Consider the following 23,173-nt stretch of genomic DNA (forward strand, 5'->3'; position numbering starts at 1 on the left):
AATCAAAATAAGAATAAAGGAAAATCAGTTGTTTTGTCAAAATATGTGACAAAACTGTGTTCTTCTATATTTAAAATTATATTCTTCTATAATTAAACTATGTTCTATATTTAAAATTATGTTCTTCTATAATTTAAAAATGCCCATTTCAAATGGCTTCAAAGCTCTCATCATGTGTCCTCCACAAATGATACATAGTGTTCTCAAAAGAGTATCAAAAATATTTCCCATGAAAAACAAACATAAGGAAATAAAACCCACACAGAAACCCTTTTACCCAATGTCATAAAACTAAATAAAAAGAAAATCCACAATACTTTCCCTTGAAATGTATGTAGCAACATTAATAACAAAATTATCAAACCAAATTATTTTCTCTTATAAGAAATTAGTCACTTAGATAAAATACAAGGAATTTCACTTGTACAAAGTTATGGAATCCCTGTATCTCCCTGAATGTTAAAGTTAATCAATGAATAATTATATACTATGAATCTATAGCATTTCTACAATAACTCATTGTAGTCTCTTCTATAAATCTAAATAATTTAATCTGTACATTGTCATCTGACAAAAATAGCCATGTTTATTTATAACATCTTACTGACTTGTCTTATTTACCATTTTATTATACACATGTATTTCCAAATATACCATAAACTCCTCTATCGTAGGGAAGCATATATAACAACAGTTATATACATATGTGTGTGTGTGTGTGTGTGTAGTGTAAGTCCAATAAATTTGGTTACTAATTACCTTTAAGAAAGCAGTCTCAATAGCTAGTTAAAAAGGAAATAAACTGCAAAAGCTGAAAAATATTGGTGGGAAGGCATTAACGTAGCAGATGCTGCACACGTTTCAAGCATTTGGCAAAGCAAAAAAGGAGAGCACTAACACAAAAATTTCAGGTTACAGTCACTCAGTCTTAGTTTTAAGTAAATTATTACAAAGGACTATTTGCTGATCCTAGAGAAAGAAATCCAGGGATCTGTCTCATCTCCTAGTTCTACCTGTGGAAGTTACCTTGCATGCCAGTCTAGGTTTCTCATCAAAAAAAAATAGGGAAGATATTTTCATTTTATCTCACGGAAATGTCATGAAATTGAAATGAGGTAATAATGTATATTAAATAATGTATTTATGCATAAGTGGTATATTAAATGCAAAGGGTTACTATTATTTTTGAATATGGATTCTATTCTTTGACCCAACAATTCTAATTCTTCATATTTATCCTAAGGATCTAGGTGGACAAATTCACAAAGGTATCTGTGCAGAGGTATCTGTTCACAGTAGCCCTGTTTCAAAGGTGTAAAAAAATCTAAAAATAACTTAAATGTCATCAATGGATGACTGGCTTAACAAATTATGGTATACACATGAAACAGAGTATCATACTATAATCAAAAATGATTTAACAGATGTGTATGAACATGAAAAAATGTTCAAGAGAAAGCAAGACTGCAAAAGGTTCAACTCTTGAGATGCCTTCCTTCATCAAATTTAGTCAGGTCCTCTGTTACAGGATCCCCATAGGTCCCTCTATTTTTCCCATATTAAACTCATCACAGTTTGAAATAATGTATTTATATATTTACTTGGTAACAAGTTTCCTTCATTAAATGGTAATGAAGATGGTGTGTACACACACACACACACAAACACACACACACACTCCTACACACATACACAGAGAGGGGGAAAATAGCTGCAGGTATTTTAAAATGTAGGAAGCCAAAATAAAATGCAAAAATAATCTAACAACAAATATGCATGCTTAAATTACACTGGAATTACTGATCAAAAATGGGGCCCGGAAATATACTTGGTCAAACCATACCATCAAACCTCTTCGGTTAGATTTGTATCTGGAGAAGGGTTTCACTTAAGAAATCATACTATACCCAAAAGGTTACAAGTAATGCTGTTTCATTCGTAAGGAGAAATCTAGAAGGAAAAACCTTTCTTCAAGTTAAAAGTTTCATCTGGTTAGAATGATGCATATTCTGCTTAAAATCCAGATTGATATTAAACCAACCACCACTTATAGTTAAATAGGTATCTCTTACCATCTCTAGGCCACATGAGTTTTAATCATAAAATGACTGTCAATATCTTACCTTCATAAAACAGAGAACTATACCAAAGGAAATTCTGAATTCCCTTCCAGAACTTGTGATCTTCCACATCACGTATTCAGTATTCTGGCAAAAGGCTGCTCATCAAATAGGAACAGAAGCAGCTGTCCTACTGACTTACAAGTCATGATCATCAAGTCTCCTTGAAACAATACTTCCATAGGGAATATGTCCTTTAGGAAACTCTGCAACAGTAAACTTATGCTTCAATGAAGCATTTAATGGAAAGTCGGAGTTTGTTAAGGGTGAAGCATATAAATAATTCTTGAGAATTTTTCATTTAAACTTGGTTTTAGTCGAAGACAGAATATCACAGAAAACATTACATAGGATGTGGTAATCACTCAACGTTTGGAAAATACTAACATCATAAAGAGTCTAACTGCTACAGATCTCTACTTTTATCCTGAAACTTTGGGAATTTTCTATTGGACAGAGACTCAGAAACTATTTCTTGATATAGAAAATTTGAAAAGCATAGAATAGTAAAAAGAAATTTCACAATAACTGTAAGTTTCACTCAACTATTCAGTGAACAAATAGGTACATGTTTAAGAATAAAAACAGAAGACATAGGGGCGCCTGGGTGGCTTAGTCGGTTAAGCGTCCGACGTTCGCTTAGGTCATGATCTCGCGGTTCGTGGGTTCGAGCCCCGCATCGGGCTCTGTGCTGACTGCCAGCTCAGAGCCTGAAGCCTGCTTCAGTCGGTGACTCCCTCTCTCTCTGACCCTCCCCTGCTCACGCTGTCTCTCTCTCTCCTAGAAATAAATAAAACATTTAAAAAAAAAAAAAAAAAGAATAAAAACAGAAGACATAACAAATTTCAAATTACTTCTACTGGAAAAAATTCTCTACAACTATCCTAAAAAAAGAGTTCACCACTATTCCTCCAAAAAACTAATAATGCATGAAGACAGCCAAAAAGGCTAAAAACCTAAAAATATAATAGTACAATCACTCCCTCTAAGACTAACATATTTCATGATTCTGTAGTTTTAAGAAAAGTTAAACTAAAGCCTTGCAAGCAAAAGAAAAGTTGTTTTGTTTTTCAGTGCCCTCAATCCTAGCTGGTGGAATTGAAATATGGCTGCTACTGTGAGATTCTTTAATACCCAAAGGATGCCAAATAGAATAAAATTTTCCCAACTTAAAGTTCAAGCATAAATTGGTGCTTACTACTTCCTACATCATATTAAAACAATGCAATTGCTATGCGTCATAGGCTCATACCAACATTTACTGCCAGTATTTGACAGACTTATGGTTCCTGCATATACAAATTTTAATATTTTTCATGACAGGATGACAATGAGTGTTCTTTAAAATTAATTGCAGTATTCTGTAGTCTACTATAATATACTTATATACTATCTTATAGTATACTACACTTATATACTATCCTACAGTATACTATAATATACTTATATACTACACTATAGTATACTACAATATACACTTAGTATATATTTTTTTATTCTTCAAATACTACATATTATTTTCCCTTCCAAATGTATGACTGTTAACATCCTTTAGGATACAAAGTAATCAGGGGCGCCTGGGTGGCTCAGTTGGTTAAGCATCCAACTCTTAGTTTCAGCTCAGGTCATGATATCATGGCTTCAGGNAAAGCAGGAATTGCGAATTTCTCCTTCCAGTGTTTAATATCCTTCCAGAGTTTAATATGGCACTCAACCCAAGAGAGAAACTCAGTTGCAAAAGAGGGTAGTCTACCTGGAGTCTGAAAACCTTCCATTCTTTAAGAAACACCTACTATGTACAAGGCCCTGTAATAGTTGACTGGGGATAAATCCTTAAGCAGAAGAGACTTAATTTCTGCTTTCGTAGAGCTTTTAGTCCAATGAATGAGACATGAGTTCATCAATCAGAGAACTGTATATATTTACAAACTGTATATTCACAAATGTGTCATCAGGCACACAAACACCTTATCCACTTTGGCAGATGAAGAAAAGCTTCCCAGAAGTTATGACTGAGTGGAAAGTGTTATTAGACAGACACAATTTGGCAAAAGGGGAAAGAACAGAGTATGTGCAAATACTGTGAAGCAGAAGGAAACATGGTGTACTGAAGGAACTAAAAGGCAACTAGCCAATATAATTCATCAGAATTGTATATGGGGCAGGAGTGGTTGCACAGATACAAGTTAGGAGGTTATGATGGTTCTCCAGGTTGAGAGATGGATGGTAACTCATTAGGAAAGTCGTAATGAAGATAAGGGAAAAGAAGGTAAATTCATGAGATACTTAGGAGAAAATCAGCATTACAGTGAAGCCAGGTAGAGTAGTGTTAGTAAAGTTCTAAAGCTAACAGATCTTGAAATTTTTCAGTTGTGAGACCAAAGAGTTAAAAAGCTGGGAATTTAAACTTATCTGATGCTCCTCAATGAGCCGGATAGCAATTGCAGCCAGGTTTTCTAATAGCAGTAACATCTTAGGAAGGATAATTTTAGGAAATGTGCCAGAAGGCCATGACCAAGACTACAGTAAAGTCAACCAGGTATTTAAAAAATAATCACAAATTATAGATCTCACTCCTGAATTGTCAGTTAGAAGGATACCAAAAAATGAAATTACTGGGATTTTCAAGGTACAAGCTTGTAGAATCACATTACATCACTTATTTTCTTTCCTTTATACTTCTGTGAAGATTCCAAGACTTATTTATAATATTAGGAGTTAACATTCAGAATAAATTTATAAAATAACATTTCATATCAGGAAGATCATATTATACCTGAAAATATTAGGGAGGAAAAAAAATCAACATTATAGCTGAAAAGATCCTATGATGTCAGAGAAACAAATGTCATTGTATGACATACAAGATATCAACATCTAAGATGCATGACAGTAATAACTTCGAGACAAGTGCTTTTTGACACAGAAAATAAAACAAATACACTCATAACTCTCTTCCTTTCCTTGTTTCAGAAGACTACTAAGTGGAAAGTTTTACAAATCATCTTTCTGCTTTATGTAACCAACATAATAAAATTTCTTTTAGGTCCAGTAATAGGCTTAAAGTTAATAGAAGTCTGTAAAGTCTCCTTCAAATGGACTAACAACCTCATTTCCACACACCCCAGCACTGGAAATTAATCCTTGGCTCCTCGATCCTTTCCTTGGTAAGGAAAAATAATTTCTAACGTTTTGCTTAACATACTAGTTCTCATCTACAGGCCCAAGTCTAAACCTACCCATAGGTGGACCTTAATACATTCTAAATTCTATTTCTTTCTCTTCCCTTCTTATTACTTATGATCCTATGAAAAATTATCTTCCTTAGCCTTGGGTGGTACAATATACACATAATTATTCTCCCATGGGTACTGAGAGAACATGGCATGCCTGTAGTTTTAAATTTTTTCTGATATGCTATGCTACAACATATGGTAATTAGCACTGTGGTCCTACACACAATTGTAAAATCCTAACAGAAACATTACCATGAAAGAGAAACAACACTTAGGCAAAACTCCAAGTTGAGCAAAGTAGAAGTCAACAGAGGACAAAGACTTATTCATGACCTGTAATGTAATTGGTAAAATCTAGAAATGCAGGTCTAATTAATGCCTCTATAATCCTTGAATTGTTAGTTAAAATGTCACATCTTCAATGATGGAATGGTATACTGCATAACTAATATAGTAACTGATCACTAAAAGTGTCATAGAACTTCAGGGGAAGGGACCTTGGTGAATCTGCAGTCCATCCCTTCATTTTATAGATGAGAACAAGGACGAAGAGAAAACGTAACAGTATCATTTATCTGATTCCTACAAAATAGGAAAAACTCAATAAATACTTGGAGCACGACAAAACCCAGGCCTGGTTTCCTATCCGGTACTCTGCACATCTCTAAATTTAAAAAAAAAAAAAAATTTTTTAATCTACACGTGGATTGAAAAACCCATGAATTCTTGAATATGAATCCTAATTGCTGACACCTTAACCAGAGAAACTGTGAACAAGAAAATCTGTATTTATTTTTTTAATGCTACATATCATGTTACATATTTTCATCCCAGACCCATCATACTATAACAAACCCTCTAGACCCACACATAAACAAAAATACAGCATTAGTTTTAGTTTTATAATTTTATAAAATTATAATTAGTTTTATAATTTATAATTTTATAAAATTATAATTATAGTTTTATAAGGTTAAAAATTAAGTTTAAAAAATACAAAATAGTCCTAATGAAGAAGCCAAAAATGAAAACATAGCTTGAACGATTAATCAAAGGAAGAAGAGTGAATCCTAGTTTTGCCTGAGCAATGTCGAAAATTCAGAGTGAGAAGTTCCAACCTTTTAAGCTCTAATTATTACTGTAGGAGCTTCAGGTTTCCTGCATCAATTAGTAAGAGCCCCTACTCCTGCTCTCTTCCCAATCTGCTTCCCCAAGTGGCTACCCAACTACCTGTCTGGAGTTCTCCAAACTCTTCAGGCAACTTAGTTACTGAGAGATTGCTCTGTGCCTCTACAAAAAAAAAAAAAGCAAGCAAGCTTATATTCTCTAGACAAAGCTTTGGGAATTAGGAAAAAAGGTCTCATTTAATCCCTCTTACCGATGGAAAAGACAGCATCTGTTGATTTTAAGATGGCCTTTTGAAAACTTCCTATGAGATGAATCCTTAGAATTCACTGGCCCTCTGGGACAAAACACTGAAGAGACAGCCAGACACTACCAAAAGTTTTCAAAAAATGGAAGTCAACGGTGTCTTGAGTACATTCAGACAGGTATTTTCTAGGGATCTCTTTGGACTGAAAAATAAGCATCTTCTTTCTTTTTGTTGTGTTGTTGTTTTTAATTTAAAAGCTCCCTTACCAATTCAACCTTATCCATAAGAGACAACACTTTCATAGCATGGTCTTCCCTTTCATCCTTGAACAACAAACAGACCACGCCCACTAACTTCCTACTCTAAATATTTATACTCCTTTAACAAAACCCTTGATTCTGCTTTATATCCTGCTTGAGCTATTTCTGGGTTTGAAAAATTCTCCTTGGATCATCCAAGTTTAAAGCCGGCCCAAGATTACTTTCAGCATGTGGTTGGGTCCATGGACACATGCTGTCTGTCCAAGTTCCTCAACTTACTGTCCCTCTTGGTCACAGACCTCCCCACTTAATCCCAGCAAGAACTCTTTAGTGGTCTTTCAGATTCCACTTCCCTTCCACACAAAGTCAGGGTGGGATACCTAGAGTTTATTACTTTCAAAGGGCCAAATCTCCAAGGACGGTCACAAAGGAACTCATTTGGCTATTACCCGGTGCTGCTCCACGCTCGGTGTTAGAGAACTGAGGTCACCAGGGCCTCCATTTCCGCCTGTGTGCTCCCTCCCACCAGCCACCCTTTCTACACCTCCCACGGCTTGCTACCTGTTGGCAGTGCTGGTGTTGCTGCTCCCGTTGCTGTGTTTCTGGGCTCGGGTCAATCTTCTTGGGGGCTTCGAATGCTGCAGCCGCGGACTCGGCATGGAGGGGAACGTTGAGGCATAGCCATGTTCACACTCTAGAGAGACAACAAGAAAAAAGATAGGAGAACAGGCATATACCCAAATCCCCGGATTCACAGATCCGTAGCCTTGGAGTCACACACTGCTGAAAAGGGCTGTCGGAAAAAAAGAGGTCAAAATTTTCCACCTTTTGGAAGATAAAATTCCCGGTCCTTGCCAGGACACCAAACCTGTGACGTTATATACAGACCCAGCCCATCACCTGAAAGGTGTACAGATACCTCCCCCTAAACCAAGGGAATCCTCCATCCTCTCCCAAATCCTTTTCTCCAATATTTCTTGACTCAAACACACTGATTTCGGAGACTAGTTACCATTCACTTCGATGATTTCACCGGCCTCACAGGCGCCCTTCCACTCTCCCCGTTCTGCGGCCCCGCCAAGCGCCACGCTCTCAGGCACTTGAACAAGTCAATGGTCTAGTCCCAGGACATTCTCTCCCCCGACCCCAGGCTCCAGAGGCCCTCCTCTTCCCTCCCCCGTCTCTCGCCACCTGTCCCTAACGGGGTCCCACCTCCTCACACCTCGGTTTCTCAGACGTCCCTTCCCCACGGGCGGGCAGCCTCCTCCCCACTCGCTCTCCAGCAGGCCTCCCTCCCTCCGCTCCCGGCCGGGTCTCCCCTACCTCCCCCCGGCCGCAGGGCGTCCTGCGCTCCGACCTCCCAAGTCCCCGGGCTCACGCCCACTCTCGGCACACCCCCTCCGTCTGCTCCCGCGCACCGCCCCGCGGCCCCCGGCTGCCCCCGCGCCCGCCTCGCCTCGCCCTCCCCGCGCCCACGTGCCACCCTCACACACACGCACGCGCGGCCGCTCCCGCACCGCCCCCTCACAGGCTCCAGGTGCCTACCGTCACCGCACCCTCCCCTCGCACCCCTCCTCACACTGCACCCCTGCCTCCCCTCACACGCACCCCTCACGCGCGCACCCCCGCCTCCCCTCACACGCACCCCTCCTCTCACACGCATCTTTGCCTCCCCTCACACGCACCCCTACTCACACGCACTCCTCACGCGCGCACCCCTCCTCACACACCCGTCCCTACACACGCACCTCCCATCACACACGCACTCCTCACACACTCCTCGTGCACGCACCTCTCCTCACACACGCACCTTCCCCTCACACGCACCCCGCTCCTCACGCACGCACCCTCCCTCCCCTCACACGCCGCACCGCACTCCGCGCGCGGAGGAGTGCGCGGGCTCAGGTGGCAGCGGAGGCGGCGGCGGTGCCCAGCGGTTACCTCGGTCCCGACGCTCCAAGAACTCGGCCGCCTCAAGCAGGCGCTGCACGTTGATCATCCGCACCCGCTCCATGGGCACAGCTGGTGGCGACCGGGGCCTCGCCGCGCTCCCTTCCCCGGCCGACAGGAGGCGCCGCGGGCGGCTACAGGCCGNGAAATGTAGTCCCGCCCCTCTTCCTGCACGCCGGGAGTGTTAATTGCCCACCGCTTCAGTGCGCCTGCGCCCTGCCAAATTCCGCAATGGCGGCCGGGAGATGTAGTTCCCCTTAGCTTCTGTCTTCAGGATAAGGACTAAGAAGTTATCTGGGCCTTACTTTTGGGAAGGAAGAATTTGAGCGAGGAAGCTGCTTTCTCAGCGACTCCCAGCGGGTGCCCAGAAGCTAAAGCATTTTTTAGCTGAAGTGCCATGTTCCAGTCCTCTATCTAGTACCACATTTTCCTGTAACTTCCATGCTTCAGTTTCCCCATCGCAAAATGTGCTGTTCGGCCAGCACAAACAGAAGCATTTGAGAAACCAGGGTCACTATTCGGAGACAAGGGATGATCCTGTCAGAGCCAGAGAGGGCTTCCATAAGGCCCTTCTTCCCCCTCAGTTTCCACACAGAAGCAGTTTTGTTTTTCATGGGCTTTTTAAATCTTATTTTTAAAAACTTCTTTCTCCTCAGCCCATGACTGGTGCTGCAAGTGATGGAATATAATTCGGTGGGTAAGTGATTCGGACCTGAAGCCACACAGGGTTCAGTTCAGATCCTGACTCTGCTACTTACACTAGCTGCCTGGACTCTTAAGGCCTCATTTACTTATGTATAAAATGGATATGGTTACTCCATTTATCCAAACATTGAGGGCCTGTCATGTGCCAGGCACATACTAGACATAATATGTAAAGAGAGAAACAGGCATGGACCCTACTCTCCAGAAGTCTATAACCAGTAGGGCTTATTGTAAATATTAAATGAAAAGATTCCAGCACTTAGTACACGATACTCAATTAATGGAGGCTGTGATGACTGTTTCCTCTCTTGTTCTTCTCCATAGAGAGGGAACTGAAAGCAGTGGCTAAAGAAAGCAGGGACAAATGGCTTCCAGTGGCTGTCTTCAGTGCCATTCTCTTTCCAAGTCCTCAGTCTAACAACCTCTCAAAGTCTAGACCAGAGTTTCTCAACCTTGAATTATTGACATTTTGGACAAATAATCCAGGAGGGTTGGGGCGGGGGTGCCCTTGTGTTTTGTAGGATGTTCAGCAGCATTCCTGGCCTCTACCCACTAGATGCCAGTAGCACACTACCAACCAAAAAGGTCTCCAAACATTGCCAAATGTCTGCCAGGGCACAAAATCACTTCCAGTTGAGAACCACTGGTCTAGGGAGAGGAAGGGCAAGAGGGTCATAACTGTTGAATGCTCTTCGAGCAAGCTGGGAAATGTGTAAACATCCATAACTTTTTCCCACCCTGATTATTTTAACCTGCTTGTGGACATCCAAAATAACAGGAAGCTCTTAGTGAGGGGAGAATTTCCCCTTCCCTATGGTCATTCCAGTGGCCACTGCAAAATACATCATCCCAGAATGAAAATCTTACTCTCAAAAATATCATGAGATTCATGCTGCATTTTAATGCCCTCTCTCCTTCACCCTTTTTTTCCCCCAAAGTGAACAAGATTACCAATGAGGTCAAAGGCTGCAAAATTATGTCGGCTCTTTTAAATATTACATTTGGCACCACATTTAAGAACCAAATCGGTGTTCCATCAAATGCAGGGAGATCCAAAATGAGAGGTCTCCACAAGCCACCAGGAGAGTTGATTTTTTTGTAAAGACTTTGAAACAGGGACTTTGCTTTTTCTGCTGTTGGTTAGGTCACTTCAGATCTGGGCTTTCCCACTGGGTATCAGTAACAACCACTCTCAACAAGGGATACACTGGGTAAGGGGAAGAATGGAAGTATTTAAAAGAAAATAGCTATTCAATAAGATCTGTTGGCTGAGGGCAAAAATTACTGGTTGAAAGTTAAGTTTCTATCACTTGTAGACTCTTAATCTTTAGATCCCACATTATGAAGGGCTACTTCAGGATTTAAAAGAGGTAGATTTATGACAAATAAAAGTCTCCCTGATGGGAGGTAAACCGTGTGACATGCAGTCAAAAAAAAAAGTACCAACTGAAAATGCACGTGGGTTTAAATCCATAGATCATAAGCCCTAGTAGGTTATTAAAGGAAAGCAAGATACTTGGTGCACATGCCTGACCTTTCACAGTTGACCTCCAGATAAACTAATCAGCCCTTCTTTTAGGGCCATGGCTAAGAGGGAGATGAGGAAATGGACAGTAGGGCAACAGTCACCAAAAAGGCCACCTGCATATGTTAAAGAACAGCAGAGGTGATGGTGATGGTGGGCAGTGGGGTGGTGTTAAGGGTGCATTTATGTACAGGAATATTCAGCCTTTCTGATAGCAGTTGAAGGTGCCATTTCCTTCTCTCCGCTCTGGCTGACTTCCTGAGTTCTTGCTCTGACATTGGCCACAAGGGCCTCTCACAGCACAAATCTTAGGGCTCTAGCCTCAGGAGAGTAATGCTCCCCACAAACCATCCCTCAGCACCAGTCCCAGCCTGGAGGGACCCAAAGGCAGCTATGGCCTTTCTTTTGCTCAAAAGAATCTAGTTTGCACTACCAATGCAAATGGGGAAACTGAGGAAAAGCAAGGCTTCCAGAAGGCTTTTGCCTTCTGACAAAAGAACCTGGGACCTTACCCACAGTCTCTGGTTTTGTCCTGTCCCTAAAATATCTCTCTCTGGGAAGCCTCATCTGAAGATGGAAAAAGCCCCGCCCCCCCCCTCCCCCCGNAGCCCAGATGGGGAAAATCTGCCTTTTGGAGTAAACAGGCAAAGCTCTCCATTCTTAGGGGTCCTTTCTGTCAGAGTTTACTCAATGCAAATTTCCAAATGATTTATTGCAGATTCATGAACAATGGAGGAGGCTGGTCTGTATTATATCTTTCCCGCAAACAGGAGAGATGGAAAAGAGGGAAGGGACCATGAGTTTAAATTACAAGTCCAAAGTCACTGTGTTGGTGACACCTGGCGCTTAATAAGAGCATTCCCCTGAAAGTGCAAAATGCTTACTGTGAAGGGCACTGTTTTCTGCAATTATCTTTAAGGATGGGGGCTTTCAAATAATGAAGGTTGAAGATGGAGGAAGGGTGAGTCCTGAGCTCTTAAATGAGAACCATAACAGCTATACATCTTTGCATCCTCCATCCCAAAATGACAACCGCGGCCTCCTTCCCACCTCTCCCCTCAGGGCCCAAAAACGTGAAGAGCAGCAGAAAACCTTTCCTTCTGCCCAGTGAGTCAGCCTTGCCTAACTTCATGCGTAAGCTCTCCTCAAGTCAGCGGCGGCTCAGAACTGCGGGTCTGTGTGCAGCCGAGATAAATTTGGGTCTAGAAGGGATGACGTAATGCTAAACCCGAAAGGTAGCTGCCGCCTCCCAGGGCTCCAGTCGCCAGAGCTGCCGGCTGACATCCCAACCACACGGAAAAGCACCAAGCGACCCAGGTGCCCGAGCTGGGGAGACAGGGAAAGAAAGGACACGGGGGTGGGAGGAAACGGCAGGGGGAGGCAGTGTTCATCTGAGATCGCTGAATCTGGAAGTTTGTTGTTTTTTAACTTCAGTTTTCTGGTGAGATCAGGCCACTGGCAGAGGCTCAAACAGCTGCACTTGACTTCCATCCTGGCCTATCTCTTCCCCCTTAGAAAAGGGCTTCTTACAATTTTATTAAATGGCCCCTATTACAGCAGCCTATTTCGGCGATTATAATGGACGCGTTAATTTCTTGAATGTCCTTTTTTTTTCTTTTTTTGCATTAATTTGGATCCAAGAAGAAACCTGCATTGCAGGACTCAGTTAATATGCACATCTAAGCCACTTGCTGACCCCCAGAGCATCCCACTTGGGGGTGCAACTGATAAGGTATTCTAGATTTTGGTAAAGGATTTTTCCAGGGACATGCCACATTAATGTCCCCCCAAATACCATTTCATGGTTTATTTCATAGAAGTTTATATCATCAGGCTTATTCCTCAATCCAGTCTCCATTTTCCATCATCCAGATGAGAAAACTGAGGGGTCAGAGAGGTATGGTAACTTACCCAGGGCCACACAGCTATCAATCCGATGGAGGAAGGATTAGGATTCAGACCTATAGACTCTCATCCTGTGCTCTCTACCCATCTTTATAGTCTTTTTTTTTTTTTTGGTTGTTTCATGTTCTTAAAAATAAATAAATAAGTTTTGTGATCTTTTAAATTTGAGGAGCCCCAAACCTTTAAATATCAAGTTACATTCCAAAGGGATCCACAGCCTGCTTTTGTTTTCCGTTTAAGGTTCATTGTCCTCTAAGGAAAGAGGGGCCTCAGAATCAACTCCTTTGCTGGTGATGACGGAGCCAGAGGCCTAACCTCGCCTAACCTCGTTACACTGCAATAATTAAAAGACCACCACAGGTAAATAATCTTTATTGTATGGAAGTAGTTTTCTTCATCAGGAATGCCTCCCAGATACTTTTTTCAAATGACATTTCATCATTTGTTGTTCTGGTCACCTACTATTCTCCTTTAGTTTGTGGTTGTAATCATTTATACCTATAGATTTCGTGACTTTCAGCCATCCCAAGGCATATAGCCTGGGCAGCTATAGTATATTATTCTTTTGAAACGGCACTCATTCCATGAGTTAATATTTTCTTTAGAATGTTTGCATCTGTATTCAAAAGCAAGAACATACTATCTGGTTTTTTTGTTGCATGTATCAGGTTTTGAATGCAATGACCAGTTCTTTCAAACGTAGATGCAACTTGATTTTAAAGCCTTAAAAAAAATCGCCAGAGGCCTTCCTTGCTGCTAAGAGGATGTCCCACATTCTTGCCACAGTCCTGGGTAACCCTCCCTCCCCTGCCAGGAGGCTGGCCAGGGCTGCCCTGCCCCCACCCATTGGCATCGCCACTCCCTTCCAGGCAGCAGAAACTAGTAGAGGTCACTCTTAGGCTCAGTCAGGCCCTGGACAGCATTAAACCACACACACAGCCTGCTGCCTTGGGGCTGAGTTCTCAGCCTTAGGTGTACCATTTAGAATAAACACAGGGCGCCTGGGTGGCTTAGTCGGTTGAGCGTTGTCTCTCTCTCTCTCCTAGAAATAAATAAAACATTTAAAAAAAAAAAAAAAATAAAAAAAAAAAAAAAGAATAAACACACCAGGCAGGCCCTTGTCTGCTCAAGGGCATCAGTGACCTCGCCATCTCTCCCGGCCCCAGGATACGGATTCTGGGATTCCCCAGAGATGCTAGGACACTGTGCCTCCATCTGCACACTAGCTTCCATGAAATGAGAACCAACTGTGTACATGGCACTGCTCATACAGTCAGTTCATGTCATTGTCAGCACACCTCTGAGAGTTTCACAGACGAGGCCCAGAAAGCGTAAGGGATTTGCCCAATGTCACCTAGGTAGTGAGTGGATTCAACCTTAGATTTTCTAATTCCGGGACCCCACATCGAGGCATGTTTGATCCGACAAACCACACAAAATTGGTTAGGGCAATGGTCTCAGCCAGGGATAATACCATCCCCCAGGAGGTTTTGGAAATAATAAGTGTCTTATTGGAAATAATAAGCACTTAAGTGCTTTCTTAAGTGTCACAATGACTGGGGGGTCCTGTTGGCATTTGGTGAGTGGAAACCGAGATGTTACATCCTGCAGTATTCTAGACTAATCTGCACAAGAAGAACTATCTCACCAGTAGCTCCCTTGCTGAGAAGCACTAGGTCAGAAGATTAAAGACAGAGAACTCATCGTTCATTCAACAGATATTCCTTAAGCATCTATTATGTGTTGGGCACGAAGCTAGAGCTGAAGACAGAATAATGAATGCAACTACTTAATGGACCCTGTGCTCCAGGTGCTTGTATTCTAGTTGGACAGGCTGATGATAAGCAAGTAAAATCATTGTAAATTGTGATAAGTAGGATAAAGGATAAATGATAAATGTGGGGGGTAGCTCTAGGTGGGTAGAAGCATCAGGGCAATCACAAGGGCCGTCTAGGCTGGCTCCTCAAACTTTAATGAGCACAAAAATCACTTGGAAATTGTGGTAAAATACAGATTCAGATTCAGCAGGTCTGGGGTAGAGCCTGGGAGTCCCATTTCTGACAAGCTCCCAGCAGATGCCAAGTGGCCCTGGACCACACTCACTCTAAACAGTAAGGGTGAGATAAGAAAGAAAGGCTTAAACAAGTAAGTGGTATGAATCACTCTTAAAATCACTCTGGTTTCCTTAGTCTTCATCGAGGAGAAGAGGTTGGACCTCTGCCGACTGACCAGAACCAGCCCAGCCCCACTGTCACGGCGGCGGCGAGGGTCTGTAGCTCACCTCTGCAGCTCACACGTGTCTCTCCCCTCTGGCTTCTGTGGCAGAAGCACTTGGCTCCAAGCATGGCCAGACCAGTTCCCCTACAAGCTCAAACGCCTTCAGGAAACCCGGGACAGCCTCACAGGGTATGGATTCACACCCTTGCCACCCTGGTGTGCAGAACCACAGGAGCTTTACTGGTTGGGTGAGTTCCCCAGGGGGTGCTGGGCAAGGTGGTGCCGCACATGAAAGTAGCAACACCCTAGACCATTGCCCTTCAGAAAAAGGGCCCTAATCAGACTTCAGTGTCAATACGCAAAGAGCCCTGGAAGGTTTTGGCTGCCTTCTCTCTGTCCTAGGATGAGTGGGAAGTAAAGAGACTCCCGGGAGGCAGCCCCAAGGGGACCCTCAGCTCAGCTGACTTCAAACATTCCAGATTCCATCTCTTGCCTCTCGCCTCCTGAGGCCTAAGTTCTCCTAGGAAGAAAGGAAAACCTAGGTTTGAGTCTCAGCTCCACTCTACGTTAACCTGTGGCTTTGGGAACGTTAGTGAGGCTTGCTAAGGCTAAGGCTTTCCTCATTTATAATGAGGATAATCCTAGCACCCTCCTATTGGTTGCTTGTGAGGATTTAATATAAAGCATTTAGCATTGTGGTGGTACGTAGTAACTGCTCAGTAAAGGGGGTCGTCATCACTATTCCTCTGGAAAACAGAGACAACATTGCACCTGTAGTAGTTCCCCCCGGGGACAGGTTATCAGACTCCTAGGACACAGGCAAGAATTCTTTATTGGTCTTTATTTGTCTATCATTTGCACTGGAATCTGAGCTGGAACTCTCCGGTTCCACAGCTCCTGCACTTTGAAAGGACCAAGTGCAGGCTCCTGGCAGGTTTTAGAAATTACCTGTTGAGGGGCGCCTGGGTGGCTTAGTCGGTTGAGCGTCCGACTTTCACTTAGGTCATGATCTCGCGGTTTGTGGGTTCGAGCCCCGCGTCGGGCTCTGTGCTGACTGACAGCTCAGAGCCTGGAGCCTGTTTCAGAGTCTGTAACTCCCTCTCTCTCTGACCCTCCCCTGCTCACGCTGTCTCTCTCTCTCTCTCCTAGAAATAAATAAAAAACATTTAAAAAAATTAAAAATAAATAAATAAATAAAAAAGAAATTACCTGTTGAATTGAGCTACATTTTACAGCTGGTGAGAAGAATGAAAGAGGGTCGTATGCAAGGCACTCAGGGCCTTAAAAGAGTCAAGAAGTATGGTACGGGAGGTCAGGTGTGGTGGAGGTAAGAGAGAGATAACCAGGGATGCCATAAGGCAGCTCTGGGCCCCTGTAGAAAGAAAAACAAAGGCCACCCCAGCTCACACTTTGCCACCCAGGCCACAAACAAAGCAGCCCTGGGCATGCCCTCCAATTTAATACAACAGTATTAAAATTGTCCCAAATCATCTTTATTCAAGTATTCTTGTTAATGGCCATAAAGATACAAGAGTAAAATATCTCAAATAGTAGGCAATCCAAATCCTTTTTTATTGGCTTTGGTTTGAATTTCCTAATTCCCTCAGGACACTATGTTTATCTTTCTAATTTTGCTGTGTTTAAATTTCCTTAGCAGATGCTGGAGTTGGATATTAGAGGTATGTGGCCAAGGGCATGTTATATAGGAGGGTGGGCTTGGTAGGAACACTGGTGTGGACAGTCCTCCAAGTACAGAATGCCCTGTTCTGAGAAGAACCGAGAGTGGAATGTCTTTATTTACAAGACTGCTTACAGGGTATTTAGTTTCCTAAGCTCAGGTAGTTTTAAAAAAAAAAAAAAAGTAAGATCTTTAAAAATTACAAGGACAAACACAAAAGACATGAAACATGGAGGTGGGGGTTTGGGGGTGCAGGGAGGGAGGGAAGCCCAAGAGACATTTTGTTCTGTCTGTAATGATATCTAGAACCGTGGTCCAAGTCAGATGTACTTCTACAGTGTTGGGGTTCAGTTTAAGACAACTGAATTTCTAAAATCTGGCACGGGAATCAAGTATATGCTCCAGGAGGGCAGGGACTGTATCTCCAGGGCCTAGCACAGTGCCTGACATAAAACAATATGTGCTCCTTAAATTATCAGTCGGAAGGAAGGAAAGAAGGGAGGAAGGAAGACATTCGAGAACAAATTTAAGGAGAATTCCTGGCAAGAAACATAATTCCAAATAAAAGTATGTGCCACAAGGGCCTTTTAAAGAGAGGTTCTCTAATTTAAATTTAAAAAGAGAGAGATTTATTGCTCAAAACAAGGGTCACCTGAACTTTCAAAATGTTTCACAAGCAAGGGGCCTAGCGCAACTCTGCAAAGATGCGGAAGCAAAGAAGGAGCCTCAAGTTCTGGAGGGGATGGTGGCAAATTCCCATTATTTTTGGCCAGAGAGATCAAGTCAGCTGTTGACAGCTTTAACACCTCCAGCCAGGCCACTCAGGGACAATGATATCAGAGACAATTACTTCCCTTTAGTCGCAAAAGAGCCTGAGAGCAGGTGTCTGTCCCTGTGGAATTGAAGCCACTCTCCAGTGTGAGCCCAGAGCTCCACCCACCGCCCCCAGAGGAGGCCCCTCTGGGAAGACTTGTATTTCTCCTCCTCAGATGAGGCTTGGGTAGCCATCCAGTCACTGTCGCTGCCTTTGGACCCTTCCTACTTCCCCCAGCCCCAGTGTAAAAGACAAAAAAATTTTTCTAAATGGCAAATTCAAATTAGCTTCATTTTGAAAGACCATTGTGAATGTTGCAATGGCCTTTGCAATCACCAACCAGCCACACCCTAGGCTCAGTAAACCAGGTTTGAGAATTGCTGACTTTATAAGCACCTGACCTGTAAAACAAAAGCCCAATTTGGGGCTCTGCTTATAACCCATTCTCACACCAGGGCGAGAGGCCCAGAAGAATCTGGTTTTGCTTCTGCTGTGTCATCTCAGGCAAGCTACTGTCCCTCTCTGGGCTTCAGCCTCCCCATCTGTGAGAGTGAGGATGATGGATGCTCTGTGACCTCTGGGGCTCCTTCTGGCCCTGACACTCTGTCTTACCACCCGCCTCCTTTAAAAACACCCAAAATGCAGTGGAAGGAAGAATGAGAAAGGCAAGCGGATGGTTCAGAAGGCCAGACTGCAATGCCTGGCTCCCCGCTCCCCATTGCTGCCTGCTGAAAATTGCTCTCCTCGTTCTGCAAGAAGATTCCCATTTCTTGCTGGATTGTTGCTTTTTCACTCCTTCTCTCTCTCTCTCTTTCTCTGTCTCTCTCTCTCTCTCTGTCTCTCTCTCTCTGTCTCTCTCAACTCAAAGCCACAAAACCACAACTCACCTCCCCAAAACGGGTCATTTGGAAGCCAGAGCTGTCGGGAGTTAGGTGTGTCCGGCCTGGCATACTGGTGGTATCTAAGTGAAGACCAGGGCGGCCATGTGCTTCTCTTCCAGAAACCCAGTTTAAATCAATATTTATCCAACTGTATTTATAGAAAGTGGTGGTGGTAGGGAGGAGGGGGTGGGGTAGGGACGCAGGGGGGATCTAAAACAGAACAAGCCACAATGACTGATGCAAATCTTTGTGGCCAATTCGTTTCTGCAGGGCCGGGCTTTTTTTAAAGGCAAAAGACCCAGCTTTTGATGAACCTGCTGTTGGCCCCAGCACCATAGCAACAGCCCAAGTCCGCTGATATGCCCAGAGGACAAACTTGGGAAAGGCAGCAGGAGGGGGTGGTGTTTCCTAGGAGCCTAAACTTGAGTTGGGGCCAGGAGAGTTGAACAAGTCTGAAAACAAAAACAAAAAAACCCTCTCTGGTTGGCTATTCTGTCCTCAGCCTCACTTCTAAGCCTTTTCTAAGCAGGGTGTGTACAGGAAGACCTTGAACAATCAACAGAGTGTTTCAAATACGAGCTCTGCTTTAGGTTGCTGGGTGACCTTGGGCAAGTCATTTTACCTCTCTGGATGTCATTCCTTGTCTAGAAAATGTGTGCATGCATATATGGTTAAGACTGCAAGCTCATTCTGGAATCAGAGGCCTAAGTTCCAAAAATTAGCTTTGCCACTTACTAAACGATATGACCTTTGGGCAAGTTACTCAACATCCCTGCACCTTGGTTACCCCCTCCATAAAGTGGGGTAATAAAGTTGCACACATCATGGCATTGTTGTGAAGATTGGAGGAGATAATGGACGCTTAGCCCCATACTTGGTATATAGTCAGTGCTCGAAAAATGGTAACCAGTATTGACATTAGGTAATGTAATTAGTTGCTGCTGCAACATGCTAGAATCTTCTTCATTTCCCTCGGTTTTGCCTCCCGACTTTTGCCCAGCCATCCTCAGATGAAAATTCCCATTTCTGGGTGTGTCAATGCGAGAGCATTTTCATCAGCACGGGAAGGTCAGTGGGCATAATCTTTTGCCTTGGAGCTGACGGAACCTCCTCTCTACTCCCCTCCCACCCCCACCAGGAGTGCTTCAAATCAACTCCTCCAAAATTCTAAGGCTCTGTTCCCTTTCCCTGGCTCCTTCTGCAGGGTGCCTGGTCCCTGGGGGCTCTGGGACTCTGAAAACCACAACAGTAGCCTCAAAGTCTACTTCTGGCATTTACCAGTGGGCAGAGATAACATTTAAAACTGGAAGAAAAGAGTTGAATCTGAGAAACATAATTTAGGATGCAGCATAAATAAAAACTTGATTTAAGAATGTGCTTTACACGGGGCACCTGGGTGGCTCAGTCGGTTAAGCGTCTGACTCTTCATTTCAGCTCAGGTCATCATCTCATGGTTTGTGAGTTCGAGAGTATGTTGGGCTCTGCATTGACAGCACAGAGCCTGCTTGGGATTCTCTCTCTCTCTCCCCCACCCCCCAACAATAAATAACATTAAAAAAGTGTTCTTTACACAACTCTCCAAAAACCAAATGTCCCATTCCACTCCCACCTTAAATGAACCCACAGAATTTACAGGAAAAAAGCAAGTGCACATCCTACATGTTCAATACATATTTGCGGAATGAACGAATGCATCGTAAGATGTCTGCTATGCAGAAATGTGACCTGCTTGAACATTAGTTGCCATCAAACCCTTAATTTTAGCATAACTTGCCCTAGTCTCCTGCTCTTTTAGTAACTGATTCATTTTCAAAGTCACAGTTGATGACAATGGGCACTTTCAGCTCTCCAGGCCTGAACTACCATTTCTTTGCAGCCCCTGGTCTTTGTAGCCCAAGGGCAGTCTTGTGTTGATTACATGAAACTTCCTCTCTCCTTGGAAGAGATCAGTATTTCCAATTCTTCTCCCAAGTCTCCAGAAAGTCTACTCTGTGTCTCATGGCCTTCAAACCTGATCACTGTGCCATAGCCAATAAATGACAAATACAACCAATCAAAGAATGTACACTAAGTGTCTTCTATACATGCCCAGTGGTATGCTATATGCAATGGTGACGTATACTGAAATACTATTGGTGATCTTTTCCCTTAGGATGCTAATCATCTCCCTGTGAGGGTGAAGCCGATACACAGGAAGCACATAGAAAATTGCATAGTACTGATTATCAAAGCTCAGAGAAGAGACTATTTATTGAGCACCTACTATATTCCAGGTACTTTAAATGTTTAAATGGAGTACCTCATTTAGTTGTTCAGCAATGATGTGAGCCTGGTGCCATTGTATCCTCATTTTACGAAAAAGAAATGGAACCTCAGAGAAGTTAGGCAACTTGCACATAGGGTCACAATGCCAGTAAGCAGCAAAGGAGGAATTTGGGCCCCGATCTGGGTAACTGTAAAGCTTTCATTCTCTCAACTACCCTGAATTAAGAAATAGCCAGAGGAGGCTTCCTAGAGGAGGTAGGAACTGGCCTAAGTCTTGAAGAGTGAGTAAGAAACAGATAACCCCAGTGGAAGAAGAGAATGAAGCCATTCTAGACAGAGGGAAGGGTCTGAGTCAAGCACAGAGGCACAACTGCGAAGCCTGCTTGCTGGTGGACCTGCTGGACGGAAGCAGAGGAGATTACGTGAGGAAGGCAGGGTGGGGCCAAATGTCAGCACACAGCAGCAGCTTTCCTCCATCAGGAAGAAGAAAGAGGCTGCTCCTTGGCCTGTCCATGCCCCTAGGAAAGCACCTCACTCTAAACCCAGATAATCTACTCCAGAGGGCAATCTATGACTCCTACTGCCATGTCATCATTCTTCTCTATCTTAAGCACTGCCCCCAAAGTGACCCTCCCCAGACACTGGGAAGCCCATTTCTAACCCTCTAGATGTTACCCTACTACAGTAGCTTTTACTTGACCACTGAACAGCTTTTCTGCACATAATGCCGCTTTGTGAATCTCATTCTTTCTCCCTTTCAGTTTTAACCTTTTCCAAAACGGGAAGTAAATATTTTTCTAATTATCAGTCAGTCCTAAATTGCCACCCCTTCACTGGACCCCAAATGGATGGAGGTGTTGCCAGAGATGATTTATATATAACTTATGATTTTGTGATACCAGGTCATAGTCTCCATGATTAATATTTCTGGAGACTTTTAATTTGAGATCCTTAAGGATTCACATCAATCAGTTGGAACTTCAGAAGCTACCCATGTATCATTGGGAATCCTTGCCTTGCACAGAACGGTCAATAGTGGGTGACTTAATTTGAACCCCTTCCTCCTGAGGAGGCTCACCATATCTACTGGGAATAATTCAACATTGTGACCACAACTTGGTGAGCACTCCTACTACGGAAACCTCAAAGAGGCAATGAAATGCAGTTCTGGCAACAATGGAAAATAAGGCAAGCTGCTGCCAAGTAAGTACTTTGCAAACAACAGTAAAAACGAAACGTGTGAACTCGTGACCAGGGTCTACTGGTGCATTTCGGGAAGGTCTCAGAGAACCCGAAATGGAGAATCAAGGCTGACACCCGTCTCAGGGGAGAAGAGCGTCCCTTTAAGAAGGGATTGTACCAGCTGGCCACACTACAGCTCCCAGAGATTTCCTGGCTTGCCTCCTGGCTCCACCCACCAGTCTCAGGCCTCAGCAACGCGTGACGTCAGAGAAAGCTGAAGCTGCCGATAGGCTGAACAACGCAGCTAGGTCAAGTCCAGTCAGAGGAAAGAAGTTTGTCTCCATGTGGAAACCATGTGTCTCTAGCTGGGAGGGGGAGGAGGAGGAGGCGGAGAAACTGAGATCAAGTGATTACCGGGGAACTGGCTGAAATGAAGGCGGGGAGGTTGTGCACCTGAGCCGGCCAGCAATGCCCTTTGCAGTAGTGACCTAAAAAGAAAAAAAAACTTGCCCAAAACCCAAAACTTGAGCCCCCTCCTATCATAATAAACATCATAAACAGCTAGGATCCCTGCTTCCTTCCAAAAACCAGGGACCTGAGAAATGCTGGTGTCCTATCGGAACGCCCAGATCCCCCTCCCTCCCCCAACGACTGAATGATGTAAGCGTTTCGGAAAGCGGGGCTCTGAAGCAAAACAAGCCCCGAGCGCGCGGAGCGACCCGCAGTGCCCGAGCCCGGCGCACGCACGACCCGCCCCCCAACTCGCGTTATTGCTGTGCACACGCGNGGGGGGGGAAAGTGGGGAGGATAAAGCAACCCCCGTGGGCCGCTCCTGTTTGCAGGGGGCATAATAGAGGGCCTGGCGATGGTAGCCCTTAGTTTGCTGGAGGTCACCCCCGCCTGCGTGAGCTGTTGGGGAGGGGACGAGGGCCTGGAGCGGGGTCCCCGCGGCCAAGCCGGGCAAGGCGCAGCGCCCCCACGCTCTCGGGGAAATCTGGGGGCCGTTGGCATCACGTCACGCAGAGCCAAACAGCAGAGGCAAAGAGAGGGAAGAGAGCTAAAA

General features: G+C 43.8%; 1 protein-coding gene across 2 annotated transcripts in view; it reads right to left on the reverse strand.

Moving 5' to 3' along the window:
- Positions 1-23,173, reverse strand: part of MXI1 (MAX interactor 1, dimerization protein) — a 78,899-nt gene that overhangs the window by 54,117 nt on the left and 1,609 nt on the right. The window contains exons 1-2 of one of the 2 annotated variants that reach the window (XM_077762434.1): positions 8,930-9,076; positions 7,550-7,682 (exon numbers count right to left, since the gene is read on the reverse strand). In XM_077762434.1, coding sequence (XP_077618560.1) covers positions 7,550-7,682; positions 8,930-9,002 — 206 coding nt within the window. In that variant the 5' untranslated portion in view covers positions 9,003-9,076. Of the gene's footprint in view, positions 1-7,549; positions 7,683-8,929; positions 9,077-23,173 lie in introns of those variants that run through there. The other variant, XM_077762433.1, reaches the window with a different exon arrangement.

Source organism: Crocuta crocuta, unplaced genomic scaffold (genome assembly GCF_008692635.1).
Source record: "Crocuta crocuta isolate KB4526 unplaced genomic scaffold, BGI_CrCroc_1.0 scaffold328, whole genome shotgun sequence".
Classification (NCBI taxonomy): domain Eukaryota; kingdom Metazoa; phylum Chordata; class Mammalia; order Carnivora; family Hyaenidae; genus Crocuta; species Crocuta crocuta.